The sequence below is a fragment of the Cydia strobilella genome, chromosome 6, assembly GCF_947568885.1.
Source record: "Cydia strobilella chromosome 6, ilCydStro3.1, whole genome shotgun sequence".
NCBI lineage: Eukaryota > Metazoa > Arthropoda > Insecta > Lepidoptera > Tortricidae > Cydia > Cydia strobilella.
This window is the reverse complement of record NC_086046.1, coordinates 17,244,087-17,268,468: the sequence shown is the minus strand read 5'-3', so window position 1 is coordinate 17,268,468 and position 24,382 is coordinate 17,244,087. Positions and strand designations below refer to the sequence as shown.

Sequence of the window (24,382 nt, the reverse complement as noted above, 5' to 3'; positions counted from 1 at the left end):
CTAGGCCAGACCGGTCCTCAGTTATTTATTATTTATTTAATTTTACATAAAAAAACTTATCTAAAAGTAACAAGGCAAATTAGGGTTTAACTTTGTTTTTCCACGTTTTTGAACGAACCTTCATTATGACGTCATTTTTCTGGGACAAATCACAAATAGGTTCTGATGTTAAAATAAAACAGATCTTATAACATTGACAAACAGGCTTTTCTTGCTTGCAGAATACTACAAGTTGAAGCTGTTGAAGTCGTGAATCACTAAACAAAACGTATTATCTCGTCACACGTCACAAAAGCGGCTGCGGTGAAACTCACGACACGTACCGAATTACCGGAAAAATCGCGGGAAGCAACTGTGTCGTAATTTCATAGCCTCATTCCCTTACCATTTCCAACAAGTGCTTTTTAGAAGTGCGGATTTAAGTGCTTTTTGTATCCAAAATGAATCCCTACCAGCAAGTAAGTACCTAGTTTTATCAACTTTCTCATGGCTCTAGTTATTGAAAAGAATCTTGTTATGTTTATCACAATGAAGGTCACGTTTAGAACTGGATTTCGTTATAATTACTTTTTCATTTCATTTCAAGGGCCAACAGGGATATCCTCAGCAGCAGTACATGCATAATATAGGATTTAACAATGCCGCTCCTCAGTCGTTCGGCAATCCTATGCCTATGCCTGGCATGCCAACCATGGGGTACCCGGCACCACCTTCAGGGTACCCTCAGTCTAACCCTGGATATCCGCAGTCCACAGGGCAACCCGGTTACCCACAGTCTAATGCTCAATATCCAACATCTGCTCAAACTGGGTACCCACAACCAGGAGGTTATCCTAGTGCCTATCAGGGATACCCAGGTGCTAACAATGGCCACCAAAATGCCAATCAAGGGTATCCCAGTGCCAATCAAGGGTACCCCAGTGCCCAAGCGTACCCTAGTGCTTACCAAGGCTACACACCAGCCGCCCAAGCACCCCAAGTGCAACAGGGGTACACTCAAAGCCAGTCTCAGCCACATAGCCAATATTCTTATGGCCAATCAAGCTCTGTACCAACACCAAAGGTATGTTGTTTTTCTTATTGTATCACTCTTTTTCATACTTCCATTAATTTGATGGCTTCTTCTATTTGTGATAAGCAGAACAAGTGCTTTTTATTACTTATTTATATGCTAGACGCTAGAGCAATGAAAACTGGGTTAAGTTTGTTTGTTGTTCTGTTTGTTGTGGGTTAAATACCTAATTACCTTAGTTTCATTCTATAAAATTGAAAATATGAAATTTTGTATCTATATCAATTGTTTCCATTGCTCTTATCAATTGTTTGTGGTGGAAAGTTATCCTGTAATTAATTACACACATCAATGTACTATTTAATTTTTCCAATGTAAACAGAATTTATTAGAACAGAATTATTTAATGTGCATTTAATTTTTATTTCATTCTATCATTGTAACTAACTTTCACATAAACGCGTCACTGAGTTAGGTATTTGTCTGGTATTTATCTGTCATTTTGAGTTAGGTATTTGTCTGGTATTTATCTGTCATTTTGAGTTAGGTATTTGTAAGAAAGGGCCTATACCCGACAGGGGTCCTTAATAGAGTAAAATGAAAAACAATAATATTAGAAAACTTTTACTATGTAAAACTATTTAAGGAAAAATAAAGGCTTAAATAAAAAATAAAAAATTGTAAGAAAGGGGATAAAACAAAACTTTGATTTCTACAGTTTTGGAATCAGCAACTTTATTTTCGGTAATCTTATTCATAATTCTTAGCTCTCTTTGTATTGTAATAAATCGACATAACACTGGCTAATCTAATAAAAGCCATAAGTACCAAGTGAAATATTAAAATACTGTAGGATCTGTTACCCATACCATACCACAGATTATATAATAGTTCTTAACCATACACACATTATTTTCTCAAGATTTAATACCAACTTCAATCAGCTTAAATATTTAGGACTATTAATGCCTCCAAATTAATTAGGACGCTACACAAGTAATTGCAATTAATATTACCATTTGGCATGAATTGAGCACTACAGGCTATAACTAGCCACATGTGACTTGGAGAACTCTGACTAACATATAGAATACCTACAAGCATACCTCCAGGACTTATTCCAATGACATATCAGGTAACGCTTACAGGCGAGTTGAACACACAAGCAACCAGTATAATAGTGATTTACAGTTACTCATAGTTGTTATGGATGGTCAGATCACAGTCAAGCTGGTTTGCCAACTCTCAGTTAGCTATAGGAATACATGGTCAGCTCTATTCAAGAAGTAGTTGACTGTAATTACATTGTTATGCTCACTTCATCTCCACTGTACACTTATCACCGAGTCAATAATTCAGTCTCAACTCTGGCCCCTGCTACAATGGATGTAGCCGATTCAAACCCAATAGAAACCTTTTTGTTCAAACCTTAAACAGTTTATAACTTGTTCAAGCAGAGTGATGTTATTGATTGGTTTTGGTAGAGAAAAGTATTAACAGTGTGAGTCAGTGCGGATTATTGATATGTCCTCTGTTACATCAAATTCAAGTATGCGTAGTGCCTATAGAGGGACAATTGGCGTACGGCGTGGGTTCAAGTCATTTCGTTATAAGGTATTTCTGTTCTCTTTTGTTCTTCTAGGTTTGAGAAAGATAGGTGTTATTATTAAATATTGAATTATTTAATGTTTTCAAGCCTTGAGTTTGCCTTTCTTTATTCGTCACTGATGAGTCATTCTGCTACTTGTTGGTGTAAAATGCTCTTACTTGCCTTCCTCATTCGCTCTTGCCGTGGGGGGAGGAGCGTCCTCAAAGTAGACCCCAGATGCGTTGGAACGACGACATCAAAAGGACTGCGGGGTAGAAGTGGCTCCAGGTCACACAGAACCGTGACAAACGGCGTAAAATGAAGGGGGCTTACACCCGAAGGGTAGACGGGCTAAAGAGAGAGAGAGAGAGAGAGAGCGTTCTTCATTTTTGTAAAATTAAAGGGCTTATTAGGTAGGTATGTGCTGTAGATATACAAAAGTAGTCAACTTTGTTGCCTGTATCTATCCTCATTATTTCTAAATATGCTCTCCAAAGCATAATTAGATAAGTATGTTGTATTGGTCCTAAAGTTTGAAAAGTTAATGTAAGATAAATGGCTTTTTTTGAACAGGTGATGAAGGTGATATCAAAATGTGACTTAATCTCAACTTTTTAATATGTATATTCATTTACTTCATCAATACTTATTACAAGAAATGTAAAGATATATGCCTTTAGAGTGCATAAAGATAAGGTGGACTTAAAGCACCATGGCATGGTCCATTAGTCAACCAGAAATTGGTCCAAGTCCAACCCAACATATTTGGGCAGGTAGGTGCCTACACTTGTAGAAACGTACACAGATGTTATCGCAATAGTTTCGAGTACAAACAAGATTATCGGATAATAATATCTAACGACATAAATCTTGTTCCCATTATAGTACTTATCTACTCGTACCTAGGCTATCAGTCACTTCACATTATCTGCGACGTTTCTTGTACAAACACTGGATTGTTCAAAACAGAAAGCAACACTACTGCCAACCAGCACAAGTCTGACACTTCGTTACTTATATATGTTATGAATCAAGGGGTCCGAATATACATGGATTAGTCGAGAAAAACGTTTCGTATATACATAGGCTTATCGTGACCAAGACGCCTATTGGTCACGCTATATTATGCAATTTTCTAAGTAGTTGCCATTCCTACGTCAGCTGATGGTCTGCTGCATTATCATTGTTGAACTATACTATGCTGGAGTTCTAAGTATAGGTAGTAGGTAACACGTTCCCTGTCCGGGTGCCTCCAATGCGGGGCCTTAAAGCTTTTTTTCAGTAGTCCGTGGGTTCCATTATGGGTTCCACTATGGGTTCACAATTTCAAAGGGAAAGCACACGTGGACGTGTGACTTTGTCATATCATTTTGTGTGGGGACAGTGAACGTGTTAAATAGAAAAGTAATTACAATCACAAATATAGCTATTAATTACAGCAATTGCAATTGTTCAATTGCAATTCATTATTAATTCATTAGATAACGCTAAGTAGGTACTTACCACACAACTTAGTAGTATACTTAGGTACATTTGTCAATAATCAGTTAAGTGGGTTGTTGTTTAGGTACTTACCCAGGTAATTAGGTACATTAATTTACTATAAATAGAATAAATTGAAAGATAGTTCTCATCACATCAAACTGAATTGTAATGGTTGTCTATACTTATAAGAAATGATAAAAATACTAAAGATTACAAACGCAATGAATCTGTAACTAACCTGTCTTTCCATTTCCTTCCAATTATTTAATATAACATTAGCAGGGGCCCATTTCTCGAACGGTATTAGACTAATATTATTAGTTCACGAACTGTCTAATCGTATGGGTTGCCATGACTACACATTAATAATATTAGACTATATGCCTTTAGAGTGCATAAAGATAAGGTGGACTTAAAGCACCATGGCATGGTCCATTAGTCAACCAGAAATTGGTCCAAGTCCAACCCAACATATTTGGGCAGGTAGGTGCCTACACTTGTAGAAACGTTTCTACTCTACAGATGTTATCGCAATAGTTTCGAGTACAAACAAGATTATCGGATAATAATATCTAACGACATAAATCTTGTTCCCATTATAGTACTTATCTACTTGTACCTAGGCTATCAGTCACTTCACATTATCTGCGACGTTTCTTGTACAAACACTGGATTGTTCAAAACAGAAAGCAACACTACTGCCAACCAGCACAAGTCTGACACTTCGTTACTTATATATGTTATGAATCAAGGGGTCCGAATATACATGGATTAGTCGAGAAAAACGTTTCGTATATACATAGGCTTATCGTGACCAAGACGCCTATTGGTCACGCTATATTATGCAATTTTCTAAGTAGTTGCCATTCCTACGTCAGCTGATGGTCTGCTGCATTATCATTGTTGAACTATACTATGCTGGAGTTCTAAGTATAGGTAGTAGGTAACACGTTCCCTGTCCGGGTGCCTCCAATGCGGGGCCTTAAAGCTTTTTTTCAGTAGTCCGTGGGTTCCATTATGGGTTCCACTATGGGTTCACAATTTCAAAGGGAAAGCACACGTGGACGTGTGACTTTGTCATATCATTTTGTGTGGGGACAGTGAACGTGTTAAATAGAAAAGTAATTACAATCACAAATATAGCTATTAATTACAGCAATTGCAATTGTTCAATTGCAATTCATTATTAATTCATTAGATAACGCTAAGTAGGTACTTACCACACAACTTAGTAGTATACTTAGGTACATTTGTCAATAATCAGTTAAGTGGGTTGTTGTTTAGGTACTTACCCAGGTAATTAGGTACATTAATTTACTATAAATAGAATAAATTGAAAGATAGTTCTCATCACATCAAACTGAATTGTAATGGTTGTCTATACTTATAAGAAATGATAAAAATACTAAAGATTACAAACGCAATGAATCTGTAACTAACCTGTCTTTCCATTTCCTTCCAATTATTTAATATAACATTAGCAGGGGCCCATTTCTCGAACGGTATTAGACTAATATTATTAGTTCACGAACTGTCTAATCGTATGGGTTGCCATGACTACACATTAATAATATTAGACTAATATCGCTCGAGAAATGGGCCCCAGATAGTTTGTCATTTTCCTGTCGAGAACATGATTTAATACAATTCCTTAGCAATAATACCATGTCTAAGGAATTCATCCGCTAGTTATTTGATGACATAATGAGTATAGGTAATATAAGATGTCTAAGCCCTATATCTTACATCAAGGGTCGACAAACTTTGTAGGAGAAAAACCATCCACAGTAGAAATTGCCAGTTTTTAGAACCGTGTAGTGTTGGTTTTAATGGCCTTATAACCCCGAGTGTTAATTATTTAGGTGATTTGAAAAGCCGTAGTTGTACCTCCAAAGAGTCTCACGTGGCTCGCTAGCCGCGGTTTGCCGACCCCTGTCCCCCTCTAAATCAAATTACCTGGCCTAAGGATCTGTTTATACTGTACAGTGTACAGGTTTGACCCTCACCTTGGCAGTCGGCACCAAACAACAAAGGCCTAGTAACTGACCCTGGATACTATGTTGTTTAAATTAATACGTACCTTAAATATAAGGCCGTACGGATGAAATTTACCTAATTGGGAGTTTTTTTGGAGATCATGTATCTATGCGGCAATAAATGAGTCATTGGAACGTATTAACGTTGTTATGCTTCTATCTATGCTCACATAGAACAGAGAGATATCTATTCAGCTACTGTCAGTACTGACGTGAAGTGAATGTGCGCGCCTATTATTTTTTTTATATTAGCCTATTTTGGTGTCCCACTGCTGGGCAAAGGCCTCCCCTCGTTTTCTCCACTCGACCCTGTCATCGCCATTTTCCCACCATTTGGGGTAGAATGCGTCCTCCCGCCATCTCCTTTTTGGTCTGCCTGAACCCCGGCCTGCACCGTCTATGGTGCTCCGTGGGTCCCACTCAGTAACCATTTTGGCCCACCTTTCCGGCTGCATGCGACAGACATGTCCCGCCCAGTCCCACTTAAGCTTAGCGGCCTTGACGCCTACATCTGCAACTCTAGTTCTGGAGCGTAGTTCCGTGTTTCTGATTTGATCAGTTCTACGAACACCTAATATATGTGTTTATGCGCCTATATGTTTTGATAATAATTAGTAAACTTGATCATATAAGGTCTCCCTTTAAAAAAAAACGAAAATAAATAAACGAGCTAGAGAGACTTTTTTTAGCACACTATACGATTTCCATTACTAATTTAATTAAATGAAAATATACACTTAGGCCAAGGACACATTACTGGTTAACATAAGTGAACAATGAAAATGGTAGTTATAAAATATAGAGTCAGAGGCTATTGCCTTTATGCGCGGGTTAGTACCTGGTGCAAAGGTTGTCCATCGCAATTCAACGTGGTAACGCGGCTAGTGTGATGGGCATCTTTGCGCCAGGGACAACTCGGTGGGACTTTTTGACTAGGCTTAAGTTATTATTTAATTGTTTTTTATTGTTATACTGACATTTATTGAATAAATAATTGTTATAAATTATTCATATTCATAATCAATATAATAATAAAGCATAATATTAACAAGTAGCTACTTGAAAGAGGTAGGTTCTACACGAACTAGAAAGAGGTAGTTTTCCTCTTTTTGGTGAATACAAAATAACAATATTAAAGAGCCTAGGAACAAAATAGCAATAACAATATAAAAGAGATTTAGTAGTACATATATGAATAAATTTGTAATAACTAAACGACACTTTTGATAGACTAACGAATACATACGTAACAAACAGACACATTATTCCAAAATTAAAGTAATTCATTATTCAAACAAAAACTTACATCAACACCGCATACCCCCATCACCCCCATATCCCATACCATCACGGTTCATATCCCGGTCAATATAAGTCTAGTTACATCAACACCTAAAATTCTCATATTATTTCAGTCAAAGCCCACGGTGGTCCCCGTGAACCCCTTCGACCCCCGCGAGGACGCGGCCGTCCTCCGCAAGGCGATGAAGGGCTTCGGAACGGACGAGAAGGCCATCATCCAGGTGCTCACGCGCCGCAGCAACGAACAGCGGCTGCGCATTGCGTTTGAGTTCAAAACGCTTTACGGAAAGGTACCCTACATGTAAATTCACTACAATCCCACAGAAAAGATGCAGTCAGCTGGGTTCGTTTACATTCGGCCATTATGACAGCGACGCGTCCTGACAGATGAGAAGGCCAGCATCCAGGTGCTCACGCGCCGCAGTAACGAGCAGCGGCTGCGCATTGCGTTTGAGTTCAAAACGCTTTACGGAAAGGTAAGGGTACATGTAAATTCACTACAATCCCACAGTTAGGAAAGATGCAGTCAGCTGGGTTCGTTTACATTCGGCCATTATGACAGCGACGCGTCCTGACAGACGAGAAGGCCAGCATCCAGGTGCTCACGCGCCGCAGCAACGAGCAACGGCTGCGCATTGCGTACAGAAAGGTAACGGTACATGTAAATTCTCTACAATCCCACCGTTAGACGATATGTAATCAGCTGAGCTCCCTCACGCGTCCTCGTTCACTACAAGCCGGAAAGAAAATGCCGTTCAGTAGCATCTAGCAGCGATAGTGCATCGCTGAAGTCAGCATGATCTCATATACAAAATGCTCCCGGTAGTTTTTTTGTAATATTGGTACGTATATCGAGAACCGGGATTACCCGGTTCTGGTACTGTTTTTGGATGAATTGATTTGACGATCGTGACATCAGAAATAGAGTTTTTTTTGCTATCATAAATCGTGTTTATTTTCTGTTTCGTGCTCATTGACGAAGAATAATTGCGACCTTCGTGAACAAAAAATAGTCGACGATTTCGGCTGTTTGCACGTGTTTGGTTTTTTAATAACAACAAAGGAGAGAGCGTCGAGCGTCTTAGTCGCTTTCACTTAAAAGACTTCGAGTCTGGCACTCATTAGTTGTACGAATAAGGTCCCTTGGTACTGTATTTAATTAATTTAAATTACTCATTTGTTTTATGTATTCTCTTATCAGTAAATACCGAGGCTTATTATACGGGTCATTGATATCCACAATATTTATTAATAGGCAACTATACATGATAGTACTTAATTGAAAAAAAAATTGAGTGGGCTTTCTGGGTTGGGGAAGGAACATCACATTTTAAATTTGTTGATTGCGTCATACTTTGAGATGATATACAAACCGGAAATGTAGGTGTGTGTTTGAACCAAATCCGGCCGTATTTTCTGAGTAATGAAAATAACTATTAATCGACATTAATGCCCTTCGCCAATTCTTTAAAAGCTTAAGAATTTAATCAGTATAATTTTTAAATTATGTATGACCTCGGTCAGTCCCGTAGGTAAGTTATGCACATACATGTTAAGTTTTAATTACAGTTCCCAATTAACCTAATAGTAGTCGTATCTATCTAATTCCACAACATACAACAATATACAGACTAGACATAATGTAAACTATATTACAAAATTGAAGCTAAAGTTAAACCTAGAAATTAAACCTAACATAATTAACCTAATTGAATTTATTAGTCCAACAACGTACTCGTAACGTTTTACCGATCCCAGGGTTCCATTTTACTTTCATGGGAGACACGCACAATAGTGTTACCCAGAAAACATTCAAATAGTTTGGCATGCGTCCAAAGACTTTCGCTTCATAATGCATGAGAAGCTGATGAATCAATACCGAACTCTAGTCGAGGAAAAGTAGTAACTACTGTTATTTACTATGCATAGTGATTTAACCACTTTTTCCCGCTTGTCTGCGATCTTAAATCACTATGTCGTTTCAATTACGAAAGTAAAGGACGCCAGTTTATATTTTCTGAGAACATACATTGTTTGATACAGCTTCTTTGGCAGAGGTTTGTTAGAACTGCTGGTTTATTATCATATTAAACTACAGGACTAAATTCATTAGATATTTGAAGCCACTGTTTGAAAAGGGCGCGTTTTCAGACAATGTAACTAATTAACAATCACCGTGCTGATATTTACAAGCTAAATGTATTTATAATTTTTTTCACACCACATGCTCGACAAAGCCGGATTATATATCATATAAACCTCACCGATAGCAAGACATTATATCCCTTGGCTTTAGCCGGGTTATAATGTTGTATGGAATTTCATTATAACCCGCCGGTCAATAAGGTAATTTTCACTTTTCATAATCCTTATTGCTATGACGATAAAGTCAAATTTCGTTAAGCAAAATGTGTTGCACCCGCCTGCGGCCTGGTAATTAGCGGTCGTGGCCAACTCGATTTTCGAAAACCGAAGCCGCGGCCTACTAGATTCGCACGATCTTCATTTGTTAAATCAAGTAGGCCACGCCGGCAGAAACAAGTTGCTGTATCCATTTTATTGTATATTTTTATTTTTTATTGTCTCGCATAAGGTGAGAAAAGTAGAGTATATACCTCGGGAATAAAACTGTTTTTGTCTTGGGCGCTTGAATCCCTCACTGCACTCAGGACTTAATTAAACTTAATTAAATTAATTACTGCGCTCGGGAATTAACTCATGACTCCCTCGCGGCGCTCGGGAATAAAACGGGGAGTCCTTCGTTACGTTCAGGATTCAATGTCGCGCCCGTGACATAAAACAGTGCTTTATCCCCTTGGTGTACAATCTACTATTACACCATAGTACCACCTAAGTAAATGTACATTGGTATAATTCCAATTGAAGTCTAAAACGTATGCGCCACGGGCGTTGAAGTGAGCGATAACTGATAACCAAACATGCATGTCGACTTATCTCGCCCACTGCATTTTTGCGATTGTTAATAGGTATTAGGTACTTAGTCAAAGATAAAATGGATGTCTGAATGAAGTGCTCTGAATGCACTAAAGGAATCAAGTAGATAGATACCTACCATTGCCGACATTGCCTTTGTCGCCGGAACCAAACTAAAAAATATGTATATGCATTGCACATTTACATCTTGGCGAAATTGCATTTGAGTTTTTTTTGTCGATTCAAATGTTATCCGAGCACACTTTAAAAACTTCCTGGTTGTTTTTCCTATAAATGAGACGGTGTAAGATGACTTAGACAGCTTTGTGCCTTTCTAGAGCACTAACGCTGTTTTGCAATTCATATTTACTATTCGGAAACCTGCTCTTTGATTTTCCTTCGTTTCCTGTCCTATTACTCGTATAGTTTTAACATGACAACAACAACATGACATGTACAAGCTATTCAACGGTTGTCTATGAACTTTTCAGGACCTAATCTCAGACCTGAAGAGCGAAACCAGCGGCAAGTTCGAAGACATCCTAGTGGCGTTGATGACGCCACTGCCACAGTTCTACGCCAAAGAGCTCCATGACGCCGTGGCCGGCATCGGCACGGACGAGGACGTGCTCATCGAGGTCATGTGCACCATGTCCAACCATGAGATCCAGGTCATCAAGCAGGCGTACAATGCCAGTGAGTATAACATCCTCATAGCAGTATTCACGTATCCTACTTGTGATAATTGTAGCAGCGAGTCTAGGTCGAAATCGGGAATAGGTAATGTATTTTTTGTAGTCTTCTTCTTTCGTGTTGAGGTTCCCTTAAACAGTGGATGCTCAGAAACCGTCGCGTCCCTCAGATCTGATTCCGAGCAGGAGTACGGGCACGCGGGGCCCTTTTTGTAGTAAAATTTAGAGACGTATCAGGGCTTGAAATATTAGGCTTAATAAAAGGAACGCGGCGGTCCAAAACTTAGGGTCTCTTAAAAACAGTCGTCGTTACGGTCTTACGAAGTAAGTTCATAGACATCGGTATTTTACACGGATTTAAGTCCAACGCTCGCAGCTCTTAGAACGGTTCTGTTGCTCTGACACACGACGCTTTGGAGTGGATAGCCTCAGTTTAGTAGGTACTTCTATTCGTAATCGTGACGAGCTATCGTTTTTTTAGCCCGTAACGATGTCTTTTACTGCAGTTAACATCCATTACAAACACCCACCCGTTGACCACGAACGCTGTAAAGAGTTCGAAACGTCGGGATGTATTATAAATTCAATATACGCGATATAATCCGTTTTCATAGTTTTATTTCATGAGTAACTATCGCGGTAACCGAAGACAATATTATCCATTACAAACTCAAATGATCTATTTAACAAATGGAATAGACACGTAAAGACCGATTTGAATTTGAACGTAGATTGGTTTTTAATGTTAGTTTTTAAGTATTAAACAAATAAGGCTGAAGTTTCTGTACACATGAATATCGTTATAATCACATGACAACTTGCAACACTTTGCACAATATATTTATGGAATTATCAGTACTTATTTCCTCCTGCGTTACAGTTGATACGATTTGGGTCAAATACAACATGATTATTTGCTACAATAATGACAACTACAATAGTTGCTAAATACCATATTCCTTGCGCTTATTAACATTGCAATGATTCCCTAGTAACTGCATATTTCAGTAAACCTGTACTTAAAACAAGCATCAAGGTTAGGATACATTTGTAGCACAACAGAGCGTTATAAATATAGTCAACAAGAAACAGTCACGTGTACAGAATGCTAAACACAATCTGCACACCATTATACTTATCATAAGAGTATACCTACATGGTTATACAAGGAAAAAATTGTTATTCCACATTATTAAATTCCATGTCTTTTCCTATTCTCAAACTGAGGATACTGAAGCGTAATTTTCGGCATTGGAGTGAATCTGAATGTTCGTATTATAACGTTTCTGATTGTTTTTCCCCTTACTTCCTACTAAATTTCCCTTTTTTTGTGCTAGTTCTGTACTACCTATTCCCAATCAGAAATATCAGAACTAGATTGAGTGACGTCATCATGTAAACGTGTATGTATGTAGGCATGTGATCTACGTAGATGATTGGCTAGAGTATCAGCATTATTTTCCTTTTCGTCTATTATATCCGATTTACGCATTGGTCATGTAACTCATGTATAGAAACATCATTTTTGATGACTATGAAAGTCGATGCGAGATCGGTCTGAGAATAAAACTTAGCTGTCTTCTGAGGGCCTAGCCGAGATGACAATCGTACATCGACAAACGCCAAATGAAAAGAGAAAATGTATCGAGATGACAGATGCTTCGAAAAGTCTCGTGACTATTTCCATAACTAACTAACTAATATGGCTCAACGACCCAAAGAGTGTCTTGGCCTTCGAAACGAGAGCACTCCACTGTTCCCGATCCTGCACCGTTTTCTGCCAATTATCGGCTTCAAGCTGACGCAGATCCGCTTCTACATTGTCTCCCCATCGGTATCTTGGCTGACCTACTGGGCGGCCACCAGTCGGTCTTCCCAAGTACGCCCTCTTGGCAGCCCGATCCTCTCCCATTCTGAATAGGTGACCGAACCAGCGAAGTCTGTGGGATTCCGTTTCGCCGATCATATTGGATCTGCCCACCGATTTCGGCATTCGACAGTATCCTCCACGTGCCGTTGTCTCTCTTGATAGGTCCCAGGATCTTACGAAAGACTTTCTTTCCGCTACCAGGAGTTGACTTATCTCTTTTTGTGTTAGTGTCCAGGCTTCACAACCATAAATAAGGATTGTTATTTCCATACATTATTTATAGTACAATCGGATTAAGTCTAACCTCGAAATCCTTCCAAAGTTATGAAATTTGGTATGTATGTTAATTAAAGGTCTCTTTTTCATGTCCACACTATTTAACATTTGGGGACTTCGAGGAATCGCAGCCATCTTGGAAAATGTGTACCATCCTGGAGAAATTTGCGTTTTACTCTAAATATACGTTCTCTATGAAAATATGGTGTAAGGCAACATTAAAGCTTATTAAATTCTAAACAAAAAAGTCCTAGATAACTTTGCGGAAAAAATACATCTTGTTAAAGAAAATAATAGCTGAATCCAGATTTAGCGCTTATACCCTTTCAGGGGATATTCTCTTAATATGAAACTTGGAGGAATATGAATTCCACTTTTGTCTATACATTTGTACACGTTCTACTCCAATATCAACATTTTACTCGACTGCGACTTAAACAAAAAGTAGGGTTATGGGTTTAAATACTGAAAATCAGTACACCCTGTAGCTCAGGATACTGGACGGATTTTTTTAAATGACATCGGTAGATTCCTCGAGGTCCCCAAATGTCAAATAGTGTGGACATGAAAAAGAGACCTTTAATTAACATACATACCAAATTTCATATCTTTGGAAGGATTTCGAGGTGAGACTTAATACGATTGTGCTAGTGCTATTAAATTTCTATTGGCGTTTTCTATCAAAGATTGTCATCTTCGCTAGATCTGTTCTTCTGTGGCAAAGTTTAAGCTTCATCTGCTGACTGTAACACTCTTAAAATTGTGTGCAACTGTAGTTTGTCCTCGGACCGTTACTCCTTAATGAATTGCTTCCGACCGCCGTAGAACTAAGACGTATGATATGTGAACTGTGCTTATTTTGTCATGTTATCTGCCATCTTGCGGAACGGTGTAGGCTTAATTACAGATAATAGGCAGCATTACTCCATTTAGATATCGCTGGGTTACTTCAGTTACCCAATATTGATAAGTGTAACACGGTGAGCTGATGTGGGGTACCTTTATAACAGACATTCATTATACTTGATGTATCAGACTGACACAAGTACCTATAATTGAGCCGCTTAACTCAAACTTGGGTACATCCATCTGTCAGATTATGCGATTTTGGTATTAAGAAAAGGTAATAGGGTAGATATTTGCTGAGAGGGTCGAATGGATTTACACGAGTTTGAAGTTAAGCGACACAGTTTTCATTATTAAAAGGTTTATATGCATTATAAACGCACTGCATGTGAAAATTGGTACGCATGAATTTTTAAATGATTTGCTTTTATTAGTTAAAAATGTTATTTATTATGTGATAATTAATTAAACGAAGCTAAATATTATTTTCTTGGTCTGACGCTTTTAAACTTCCTGTCATCTAACGTAGTTGTTTGCGTTATACGGTAACCTTACTCCCGGTTATTTTTAACTTAGTAATTATTTATCCAAACCAGTTATTGACAAGCATCGAACAGCTTTCAATTGATCACAAACCGGATCTATATCTGCAGTAAAATGGAATCAAATAGTAGACGATGAAATTGAACACACTCAAAAGATCGCACTTAAACTATCGTGAGACATATTTCAAAATATTTATCAGTGCACGACGAACAACCGCCGCGGACACTCGTGCCTGAGGATGGATTCCCAAAGAATCCGAAACATGTCGCCAAAAGCGACTAAAAATAATAGTGAGTAAAAACCGTACTGATAAATATTCACTCAAAAGATGTTTATGGTATCAGATCTAGACGAATAATTATCTAATATACTTGTTGACTAGGTAGACCCGTTTCATGGCCAAGCACTTCAATTGGTGTTGTTTTTTACAGTGTACGGAACTCTATTGGAGGACGACCTCCGCGGAGATACGTCTGGAAACTTCAAGAGGCTAATGACCTCACTGAGCATGGTAAGAATATCGTAAACTACACTTTGTAGCTATGAAAACAGGTTAATTTTGTATTTTGTATACAAAACTGTACTGTACTCGTTTCAATTCCCTTTTTGCTGTTAGTTCAATTCAATTCAATATTCAATTCAATATATTCTTTATTCAAATAGGCCTAGCAACAAGCACTTTTAAATTGTCAAGTTTTAAATATTACCTTAATCTAAATATCAGAGCAATTTATTGATGCAGTTATTATTATTCTTAAAAACATTGAATTATTATAGATATGTCAAACTTAATAATAAGAATTCACAAAAGGATCGTTAAACACCAAGTGATATTTATGTGCTTAGTGGCACTGACAAATATTGTGTTGAAATTGTAGTCCATAAAGTTTAGGGCTTAATTCATTAGGTACCTACTCGAAAACGTTACAACAAGCATTTCCACATTGTCATACGAAAAATATGTATTTTAACGCTTTTCTCAATCAAAATTAAAATGTTTATTAATTTATACAAATTGGAAGATTTCTGTAGTTGCATGAAAGATTCATAAGATATGAAAAGTCTAAGAAAAAATCGTGCCCCCGCATTTGACAGCTAAAAAAAATTGTGCTGTAAGGCCTTGTCACTTTTTTACCGCATTATATGTATACGGAGTGTGTAAGCGTAACCAATATTACTGCAATGTTCTGCCACCAGGGTGCAACTCTAGCGCCCATCCTAAACCATAGAGTAAGTTGTACATATACATACTACGCCTTAAACAGTTTTTTGACAAGTTTTCAGATAATTTGTTGCGAATAAATATGACATTGATGCATTAAGGCGGTTTGTTTACAGGGACCTACCGCGAAACGCAAAAAATTAAATTTCGTTATCTGCTTCTCTGTCGTTCGAATATGCAAGTGACAGATAACGAAATTTCGATTTCTATATTCCGCAGTAGACCTTCTGAATGTACTAGTACTAGTGGCTCCACCTACGCAGAGTTAATAATAAGAATAAGAATATTTATTTAAAAGAAAAAACCTTAAAAACATTAGATATATTCCTGTGGCCCCACACTAGGCTATGCCTGTCACGTGGTAGCCGGATTCGCAATATACAACCAAAGTTATATAGTCCCCGTGAACTAAAGGTTAAGTAAAAAACTAGGTGACATTAATAGACGTAATAATTAAAGAAATTAAGTAATTTTTTTTTATGTAAAAGAAATTAAAGAAGAGTGTGTGTGTATGTGTTCTGCGTAATATTTCCTGTTAATATTTGCTTTGGATAAAATGATTGCGTCATTAGCGTCACTGCGTTGGTAATGTAAATAAAAAAAGGACAAAGTACAAACTCAATGCCAAACATGATGATTAAGATCGGAATCACCTCGTGACGCACTTATGACTCGTTAACTGTCGAGCCGATGACGAAGTTGCTCCCGTTTAAGTCGGATGACGATAATGATGTTGTTAAATATTCATCTTTTTATATTTGAGTCATCGTCATCGTAAATTGGTACTGACAACACGAGTCACAATTCCATTGAGTGTTTTTTTTATTCAATGACGCAAATTTAAATGACAATTTGTCTAAGGATGAAAGTAACATTTATTTATGAGTAATTGACGCTTTAATTTGCATCATTAATAAAATGCATTTTTAGTTTCTCAACTTACTTGTGTACATTTAAGTCTTTAACACGAAGCTAAGTATGGTTATTGAGATAATAAACATATAGTTGGTCAAACTAAATTGTCAGTAAATAAGAACAAAAAAAAACCATACTCATCCTTTTTTTTGGGTGCTAGTACTAGTGTAAGAGAAAGATAGTATGATTCTCTCTGTCTATGTTTTGAAATGAGACAGTCCTTTGACAAACTATACCTATGTATTTTATTTGCAGGGCAACAGGTCTGAGGAGTTCCACGTGAACCAAGAAAGAGCGAGAGAGGACGCCAGGAGCTTGCTACAAGCTGGTATGTTCGTCTTTTTCTAATCGGCCTTATTAAAAGGCAAACTTACAATTTTGCACGGGTGGTCATTTGATACATGATTTGATAAACTTTAATTTATTTTCTGACTAACTTTTACTCATCTGTCGTACGTTACGTTACGTTACGTTACGGCAAAACATAGTATTTAAATATGAAATATGTAGGTATTTAATAAGATACGCTGTGTGATGTCATATTTGTTTACATAATTTGCAATTTCTATTGAACTCTACTATATCTATTGTTGGTTGTATCTTCTTGATGTTGTAACTTTTGTTTACTTTTTCTTATTTAACTGTTCACTGTCATGTTATTTTATGTCTTTTTTCTTGTCTGTTGCCTTCGGGGTTTTTTCTCACTTGATGGCAGGGGTCGGAAACCGGTATTTGCTCCATACAAAAATACCGTTATTATTACGTTCTTTTACGTTCTTTTGTTTATAATTTCATTTTTAATGGGACGTTTTAATAATGCAAAATTGTTTCCTAAATACATGATTCAGTCCTACGTAATGAGCATAAAAAAATTCAAAATATTGGGCTATTTCGGGGTTTTAAAAAATACCGGTTCCGAGCCCTGCTTGATGGTCTCATCGGAAGATCAGCGCTGGAAGTCACCAGCAATATGCTGAGATGAGGCCATTTCGTGGCACTTTAATCTTATTCTATGTTTTATTGTTATATTATGTAATGTTTGTTTGTGCTTACGAATAAAATCTTATTCTATTGTATTCTACTATAAACTTACACGTGTATGTGATGTTACAGGCGAGCTGCGACTCGGCACGGATGAGTCGGTGTTCAACGCCGTCCTCTGTTCGCGCTCGTTCACACAGCTGGCCGCCATCTTCCAAGAGTACCAGTTCCTCACCGGCCACGACATCGACGACGCGATCAAGGCCGAGTTCTCGGGTGATATGGAGAAAGCTCTTCGTGCCATCGGTAAGTAAACGAATGCTCTACTTTGTGCGAGCGAGGGACATCGCTATACGTGCTTAGGGCTATCTCACTCGCACACTGGAGCGGCATGTAGAATAGAATAGAATACTTTTTATATGTGGATCGCATCCTTGTTACAATATTAATGTTTTGCTACTACTGGATCTTTGCTAAAAACAATGCCTCAAAGTTTGGCTATGAAATCGAGGGAGAGCTCCTGGTGCTGGTAAAGAGATGTAAGCGTTTCTGTTAGTGTGTTAGTGGATACAACAGCAGAAATCAAATATAAAACGATTTTTCTGGTGATCTGATGACGCGAAAGCATTCCACGAATTTGTCTACCGTTGTCCCGTACAAAATAATACAAAAATTTCTGAAGATTGACGGCGACGTAGATAATCTTGTCACATAACCTCGCTTTGAATGTGAAACTAACCTCCCAATTTCTGTTTGCAGTGAAAGTGGTCCGCAACAAGCCGCTGTTCTTCGCCGAGCGGCTGCACAAGTCGATGAAGGGCATGGGCACCAACGACCGCCAGCTCATCCGCGTCATGGTGACGCGCTGCGAGCTCGACCTGGGGGACATCTCCGACATGTTCCAGGCCAAGTACGGCGAGTCCCTGCAGAGCTGGATCGAGGTAAGATCGTCTGTCACATGTCCGTCAGCTCGTCATCATAGTAACCTACGAGGTCGACCTGGGGGACATCTCAGACATGTTCCAGGCCAAGTACGGCGAGTCCCTGCAGAGCTGGATCGAGGTAAGATCGTCTGTCATATGCCCATCAGCTCGTCATCATGGTGACCTGCGAGCTCGACCTGGGGGACATCTCCGACATGTTCCAGGCCAAGTACGGCGAGTCCCTGCAGAGCTGGATCGAGGTAAGATCGTCTGGCACATGTCCGTCAGCTCGTCATCATGGTGACCTGCGAGCTCGACCTGGGGGACATCTCCGACATGTTCCAGGCCAAGTACGGCGAGTCCCTGCAGAGCTGGATCGAGGTAAGATCGTCTGTCACATGTCCGTCAGCTCGTCATCATAGTAACCTACGAGGTCGACCTGGGGGACATCTCAGACATGTTCCAGGCCAAGTACGGCGAGTCCCTGCAGAGCTGGATCGAGGTAAGATCGTCTGTCATATGCCCATCAGCTCGTCATCATGGTGACCTGCGAGCTCGACCTGGGGGACATCTCCGACATGTTCCAGGCCAAGTACGGCGAGTCCCTGCAGAGCTGGATCGAGGTAAGATCGTCTGGCACATGTCCGTCAGCTCGTCATCATGGTGACCTGCGAGCTCGACCTGGGGGACATCTCCGACATGTTCCAGGCCAAGTACGGCGAGTCCCTGCAGAGCTGGATCGAGGTAAGATCGTCTGTCACATGTCCGTCAGCTCGTCATCATAGTAACCTACGAGGTCGACCTGGGGGACATCTCAGATATGTTCCAGGCCAAGTACGGCGAGTCCCTGCAGAGCTGGATCGAGGTAAGATCGTCTGTCACATGTCCATCAGCTCGTCATCATGGTGACCTGCGAGGTCGACCTGGGGGACATCTCCGACAAGTTCCAGGCCAAGTACGGCGAGTCGCTGCAGAGCTGGATCGAGGTAAGATCATCTGTTACATGTCCGTCAGCTTGTCATCATGGTGACCTGCGAGGTCGACCTGGGGGTCATCTCCGACATGTTCCAGGCCAAGTACGGCGAGTCGCTGCAGAGCTGGATCGAGGTAAGATCGGGAGAAGAGTCTTTTTTTAATAATTAATATATAAGCGTTATGAAATAAAACTATGAAAACGGATTATATCGCGTATATTGAATTTATAATACATCCCGACGTTTCGAACTCTTTACAGCGTTCGTGGTCAACGGGTGACTGAGGAAAAATTACAAAATGCAAAAATACCCACATACTAAAATAATGAACAATCATAGACTACAAACTTTAAGGCTGGTTGTACATCTATGATTGTTCATTATTTTAGTATGTGGGTATTTTTGCATTTTGTAATTTTTCCTCAGTCACCCGTTGACCACGAACGCTGTAAAGAGTTCGAAACGTCGGGATGTATTATAAATTCAATATACGCGATATAATCCGTTTTCATAGTTTTATTTCATGAGTAACTATCGCGGTAACCGAAGACAATATTATATAAGCGTTATTTAAGTTGATAAATCTTAAGTCATTTGCACCTCCAAAGTCACCATTAAAGCGTTCGTTCAATATAGTTGGCAACTGTCAAAGGTTTTTATAGATAGCGCCACGCGTAGTCACGCGTCAAAAGTATCCACACCCCACAACCACGCGCATTTTTTACAAGCTGACTCGTGTATGTCTTAAAATAATCTCGAAATTAGTCTATCTAAACATCTCAGCAGACTGTGGAAACTAGATGTGTTGAAATGCTGTGCATCGGATATTCAATCTGTCTTCAGCCATGTCCGATGCAGAAAATGCTTTCATGCAGTTGGGAGTCATCATTAATCATATAATTTAAGGTTTTTGTTAATTTTCAGGGTGATTGCTCCGGGCACTACAAGAAAACTCTCCTGGGCCTGCTCGGATTGTATTAATCTAAAGAATCTACTCGTTAAGCATCTTTTTTTTTAATAAAAACATCTGTATGTTGTATTACCTTTAAGTATTTTAGCGTCTACGGAAGCCTCATTGAATTATTAATCATCAAAAATTTGCTGTATTACTAGAATCTCAATGATTTCTTCAAATGGTTTTATATTGTGTATCACTTCAGAAATTTCATCTTGAGTTTCATACGTATTATATATTTATATCTGTGTTGTGAAACGATTGAAATTGAATGGTACCCACTCTTCTTGATGGATCTGCTTTTGCAGGTCATTAAATACTAATTAAAGTTGTTTTTATAATTATGAAAAATTTGCAAAATTTTGACAGTATAATTTTATTACATATATGTTTTATATTAACAAAAGTGAACGAGATTTTACCATTAATTAAAAAATAATAATTATTTATCACTGTCTTTTGACATAAAAGAATAAACTTCATCGCGTTGCCTCAATTTATGTGCCTTCGTATTACCTATATATTATTTCTAAAGTTCTATGTAAATTTACTATTTTGACTATGACTGTGGAGTATAAAAATAGGCTCATGAGTATGACTCAGTTTACAATTATAAAGCTCAGCAAAGACAAAACACAAATAAAATAATCAGTTTAGAAAACGAGTATTTATATTTAGTTCTATGCACAATATTATCTTGAAAGACTAAGTCTAATGTCTTTTTTTTAGTAAATGTTAATATATTTTCCATATTAACATATTTTATAAAAGTAAAGCTTATCTCTTAAGGGATCTCTTCCAGGCTCCATTCACTTCAACCTTTGAGAAATTGAGGAATATGTAATAAGCTATAGATTAGTACTATCACTGTTATTGCTAAACAACTGCCCACCAAAATATGAGTGACTTTCTATTCTGTTATTTTCATAAATTTTGATAATGAACCTCTCAGTTTGTCATTATTTATTTGCAATTTTACTGTCAAATTATATTTTAATCAGATTAATTCTTTGAATAAAGTATATTTTCTCATTAATTTTTAACAAGCAGAAACGTCTGCGATCGATGCTATTAAGCTTAGAATAAATTTAAAAGTGGAAAAATTACTGCCTTGGGTGAGACTTGAACTCACGGCCTCTGGATCGATACTCCAGCGCTCTGCCAACTGAGCCACCCAGACCTCGCAGTAATTTTTCCACTTTTAAATTTATTCTAAGCATATTTTCTCATTGATTGTCCTTCCTTAAATTGAATATTGGTGCATTAAAAATAATCTTACTCGAATAAGTTTTAGCCACAGATTTCTTGCTAAAAGTTATTAACATTAACAAAAAAATACTAAATCTGTTATTAACAAACGCCAGTTCCTGTCAATTGTTGTGTCAATCGCCAATTCTCATGAATTGATGTTATTCCTTTATATTGTCAAGCATTTATACCATAGATATCCTGAATACAAGCGATGTGCCATTAAACCGTATCGACACTCACGATTCAGATGATTAGTGTTTGACCACATTAGGCATATTTGGCTATAAATATATACATCATATAAACACGATGAATTGGTTGTAAGAACTACAACACACAAACAGTAAGTCATAATCATGTATGTCGCACATACTTTTAGACTCACTCACTCACATTCCTCTGGCGCAGCGACCCAAAGTGTGTCTTGGCCTCCAACACGACAGTTCGCCACTGATCCCGGTCCTGTGACGTTTCTCGCCAGTTTTGAACCTGGAGCTCGCGCAGATCAGCGTCCACCACATCTGCCCATCGGTACCTAGGTCGCCCGACCGGGCGGCGTGCTGTCGGTTTTCCCTCAAACGCTCTTTTCACCGCTCAATCGCCTCCCATTCGCTCCAGATGGCCGAGCCACCAAAGCCTTTGCGCCTTTGTCACACCAATGATGTTTGGTTCAGCGACTAGTTGTTCAAGTTCGGCGTTTTTACTTTTAGACACACGACACAAATCCATATCTCTTGTATTCAGATATCGCACTTTTCTAGAGCCCACCTCTATGCTAAGAGCACGCCTTTATAGACATAAGTACAGTAAGTTTATACTATATACTGCTAAAACGTGAAGTGGCTTAAAAATTAAATAAGTACATGTGGCCAACATTTCTCAAATATTATTGTTATAAAATGTTATGTAATATATTAATAATTGGTCATGTGCCTAATAAATGGTCTAATGAGAACATTATTATTCGTTTTATTGACCGAGCAAAAGTAAAGTTCTCCGTTTCAGCTTGGGTAAAAATGCTTTTGTGTGTCCGACTGTTCTCTACAAGTCGTATGTCTCCCGGAACCGGAAATTAGAACAGATGATTTGAGAGCCGTTAGGGTATTTGGCGCTTAAAACCATCGTGAGTCAGCTGTGAAGTATTTCTTATTATTAAAAAAAGCTTAACGGGACTTTTGGAGCGCTTATTTCCGAGAATATATTTCCTTTATAAAATAGTATTACAAGACTGTTCGTTGTAAAACCTATCCAACGATATCAGACATTAGGATTGAAGCGAAAAAATATCACCTCCACTACGTGCTTGGGAGGTAGGTACCCTATTTTTTTAGGTTAACAGGTCGTCTGCGTAATTGAAATGCAAATCTCATCCAAATTGCAGCATTCTGGTACTAACGATCACTGAAAGAAAAGAAATGTTAGCCAGTATGCTACTCTGGAATTTTAAATCAAACAATCCATGAGTATTAATTCGATGTTACGCTATACTCATTACGCCCTGATAATAATATTAGCTTAAGATAATAATACATAATTTACATAATACTTACCATTCAGAAGTGCTTGTTGCTAGGCCTGCATGAATAAAGTATATTTGAACTGAACTTGAACTGATGACCCATAAAAATTAATACCAAAATATTACTTTGCTTTTCCGCGAAAAAAATACGTGCTGGTCAATCAGTGCTAACCCGTTATACTTACTTGCTTGGGTATATACCCATACCCATAGACTTTTCTTGATTACTTTCCCGACCTATAAGTATTAAATGAAGCCAAGTAAGCCTTAATTATTCCACAATTTCTAACGAACATAACCGGAATAACTTATAAGCGCCACACAACAAATCAAGGGTTATTTACGAAGCGGGATTAAAAATTACAATTAGTTAGCGAGTTAAGAGCCCATCAAGTATACGTGGTAGTTAACGTGTTCACTAGCGCCACTGGTAAATAATTGTGATTATTTAAATTTAACGAAAGATATTTAAAAAATGTACTGTATTTCGTATTTGATTACCTGTCAAATACATTATAAATATTATAATAGTTTTTACGTTGCTGGATTCGTCAATCTATACGAGCACATCTAAAGTTAAAACGGCCGTTTTTGTTTTGAGTTCATAGATCGATAAATCCAGCAACACAAATACTAGTTTGATGTATTCAAAAGGTACTTAAATACAAAATACAGTACATAGCGGCCCCCTGTTTTAAATATCTATAGTTAAATTTAAATAATCACAATTATTTAGCAGTGGCGCTAGTGAGTACGTTGATGCGAGATGGGCAAAATGTAATCGACTAACGATTAACGATTAAGATTACAAGAATTAATTGCGACTGACGATTGAAAACGACGATTGATCAATCTTAGTTGTATAGAGTGCAACTAATTTAGTTGCCGATTGATTTCGGACAACTAAATTTTGTAATCGACTAATTAGTTAGACTATTTTCTCGCGACTAATGTTAGAAGCAAATTGAATAGAATACCCCGGTATGGCTATGTTGACAGACTGATTAGGACATCTTAACGGATGTTTAAAAATAAAATAGTCATGTATTACTTAC

At 38.1% G+C, this 24,382-nt stretch overlaps 2 protein-coding genes across 4 annotated transcripts in view; one reads left to right on the top strand and one right to left on the bottom strand.

The window, feature by feature from the left end:
• The window catches only part of LOC134742445 (FACT complex subunit spt16), a 261,308-nt gene that overhangs the window by 231,023 nt on the left and 5,903 nt on the right, over positions 1-24,382 (bottom strand). The gene's annotated exons all lie outside the window — the stretch shown is intronic.
• On the top strand, positions 264-22,667 carry LOC134742169 (annexin B9-like). 3 transcript variants are annotated; one of them, XM_063675147.1, is made up of 9 exons: positions 264-458; positions 587-1,063; positions 7,537-7,713; positions 10,849-11,053; positions 15,019-15,098; positions 16,980-17,052; positions 17,838-18,011; positions 18,465-18,646; positions 20,527-22,667. In XM_063675147.1, the coding sequence occupies exons 1-9, from the start codon at positions 441-443 to the stop codon at positions 20,581-20,583; spliced, it is 1,443 nt and encodes a 480-aa protein (XP_063531217.1). In that variant the 5' UTR covers positions 264-440; the 3' UTR covers positions 20,584-22,667. The 3 variants fall into 3 exon arrangements, with proteins under 3 accessions (XP_063531217.1, XP_063531219.1, XP_063531218.1); XM_063675149.1 differs by lacking the exon at positions 587-1,063 and having other exon boundaries at positions 265-458; XM_063675148.1 differs by lacking the exons at positions 264-458; positions 587-1,063 and adding an exon at positions 2,360-2,626.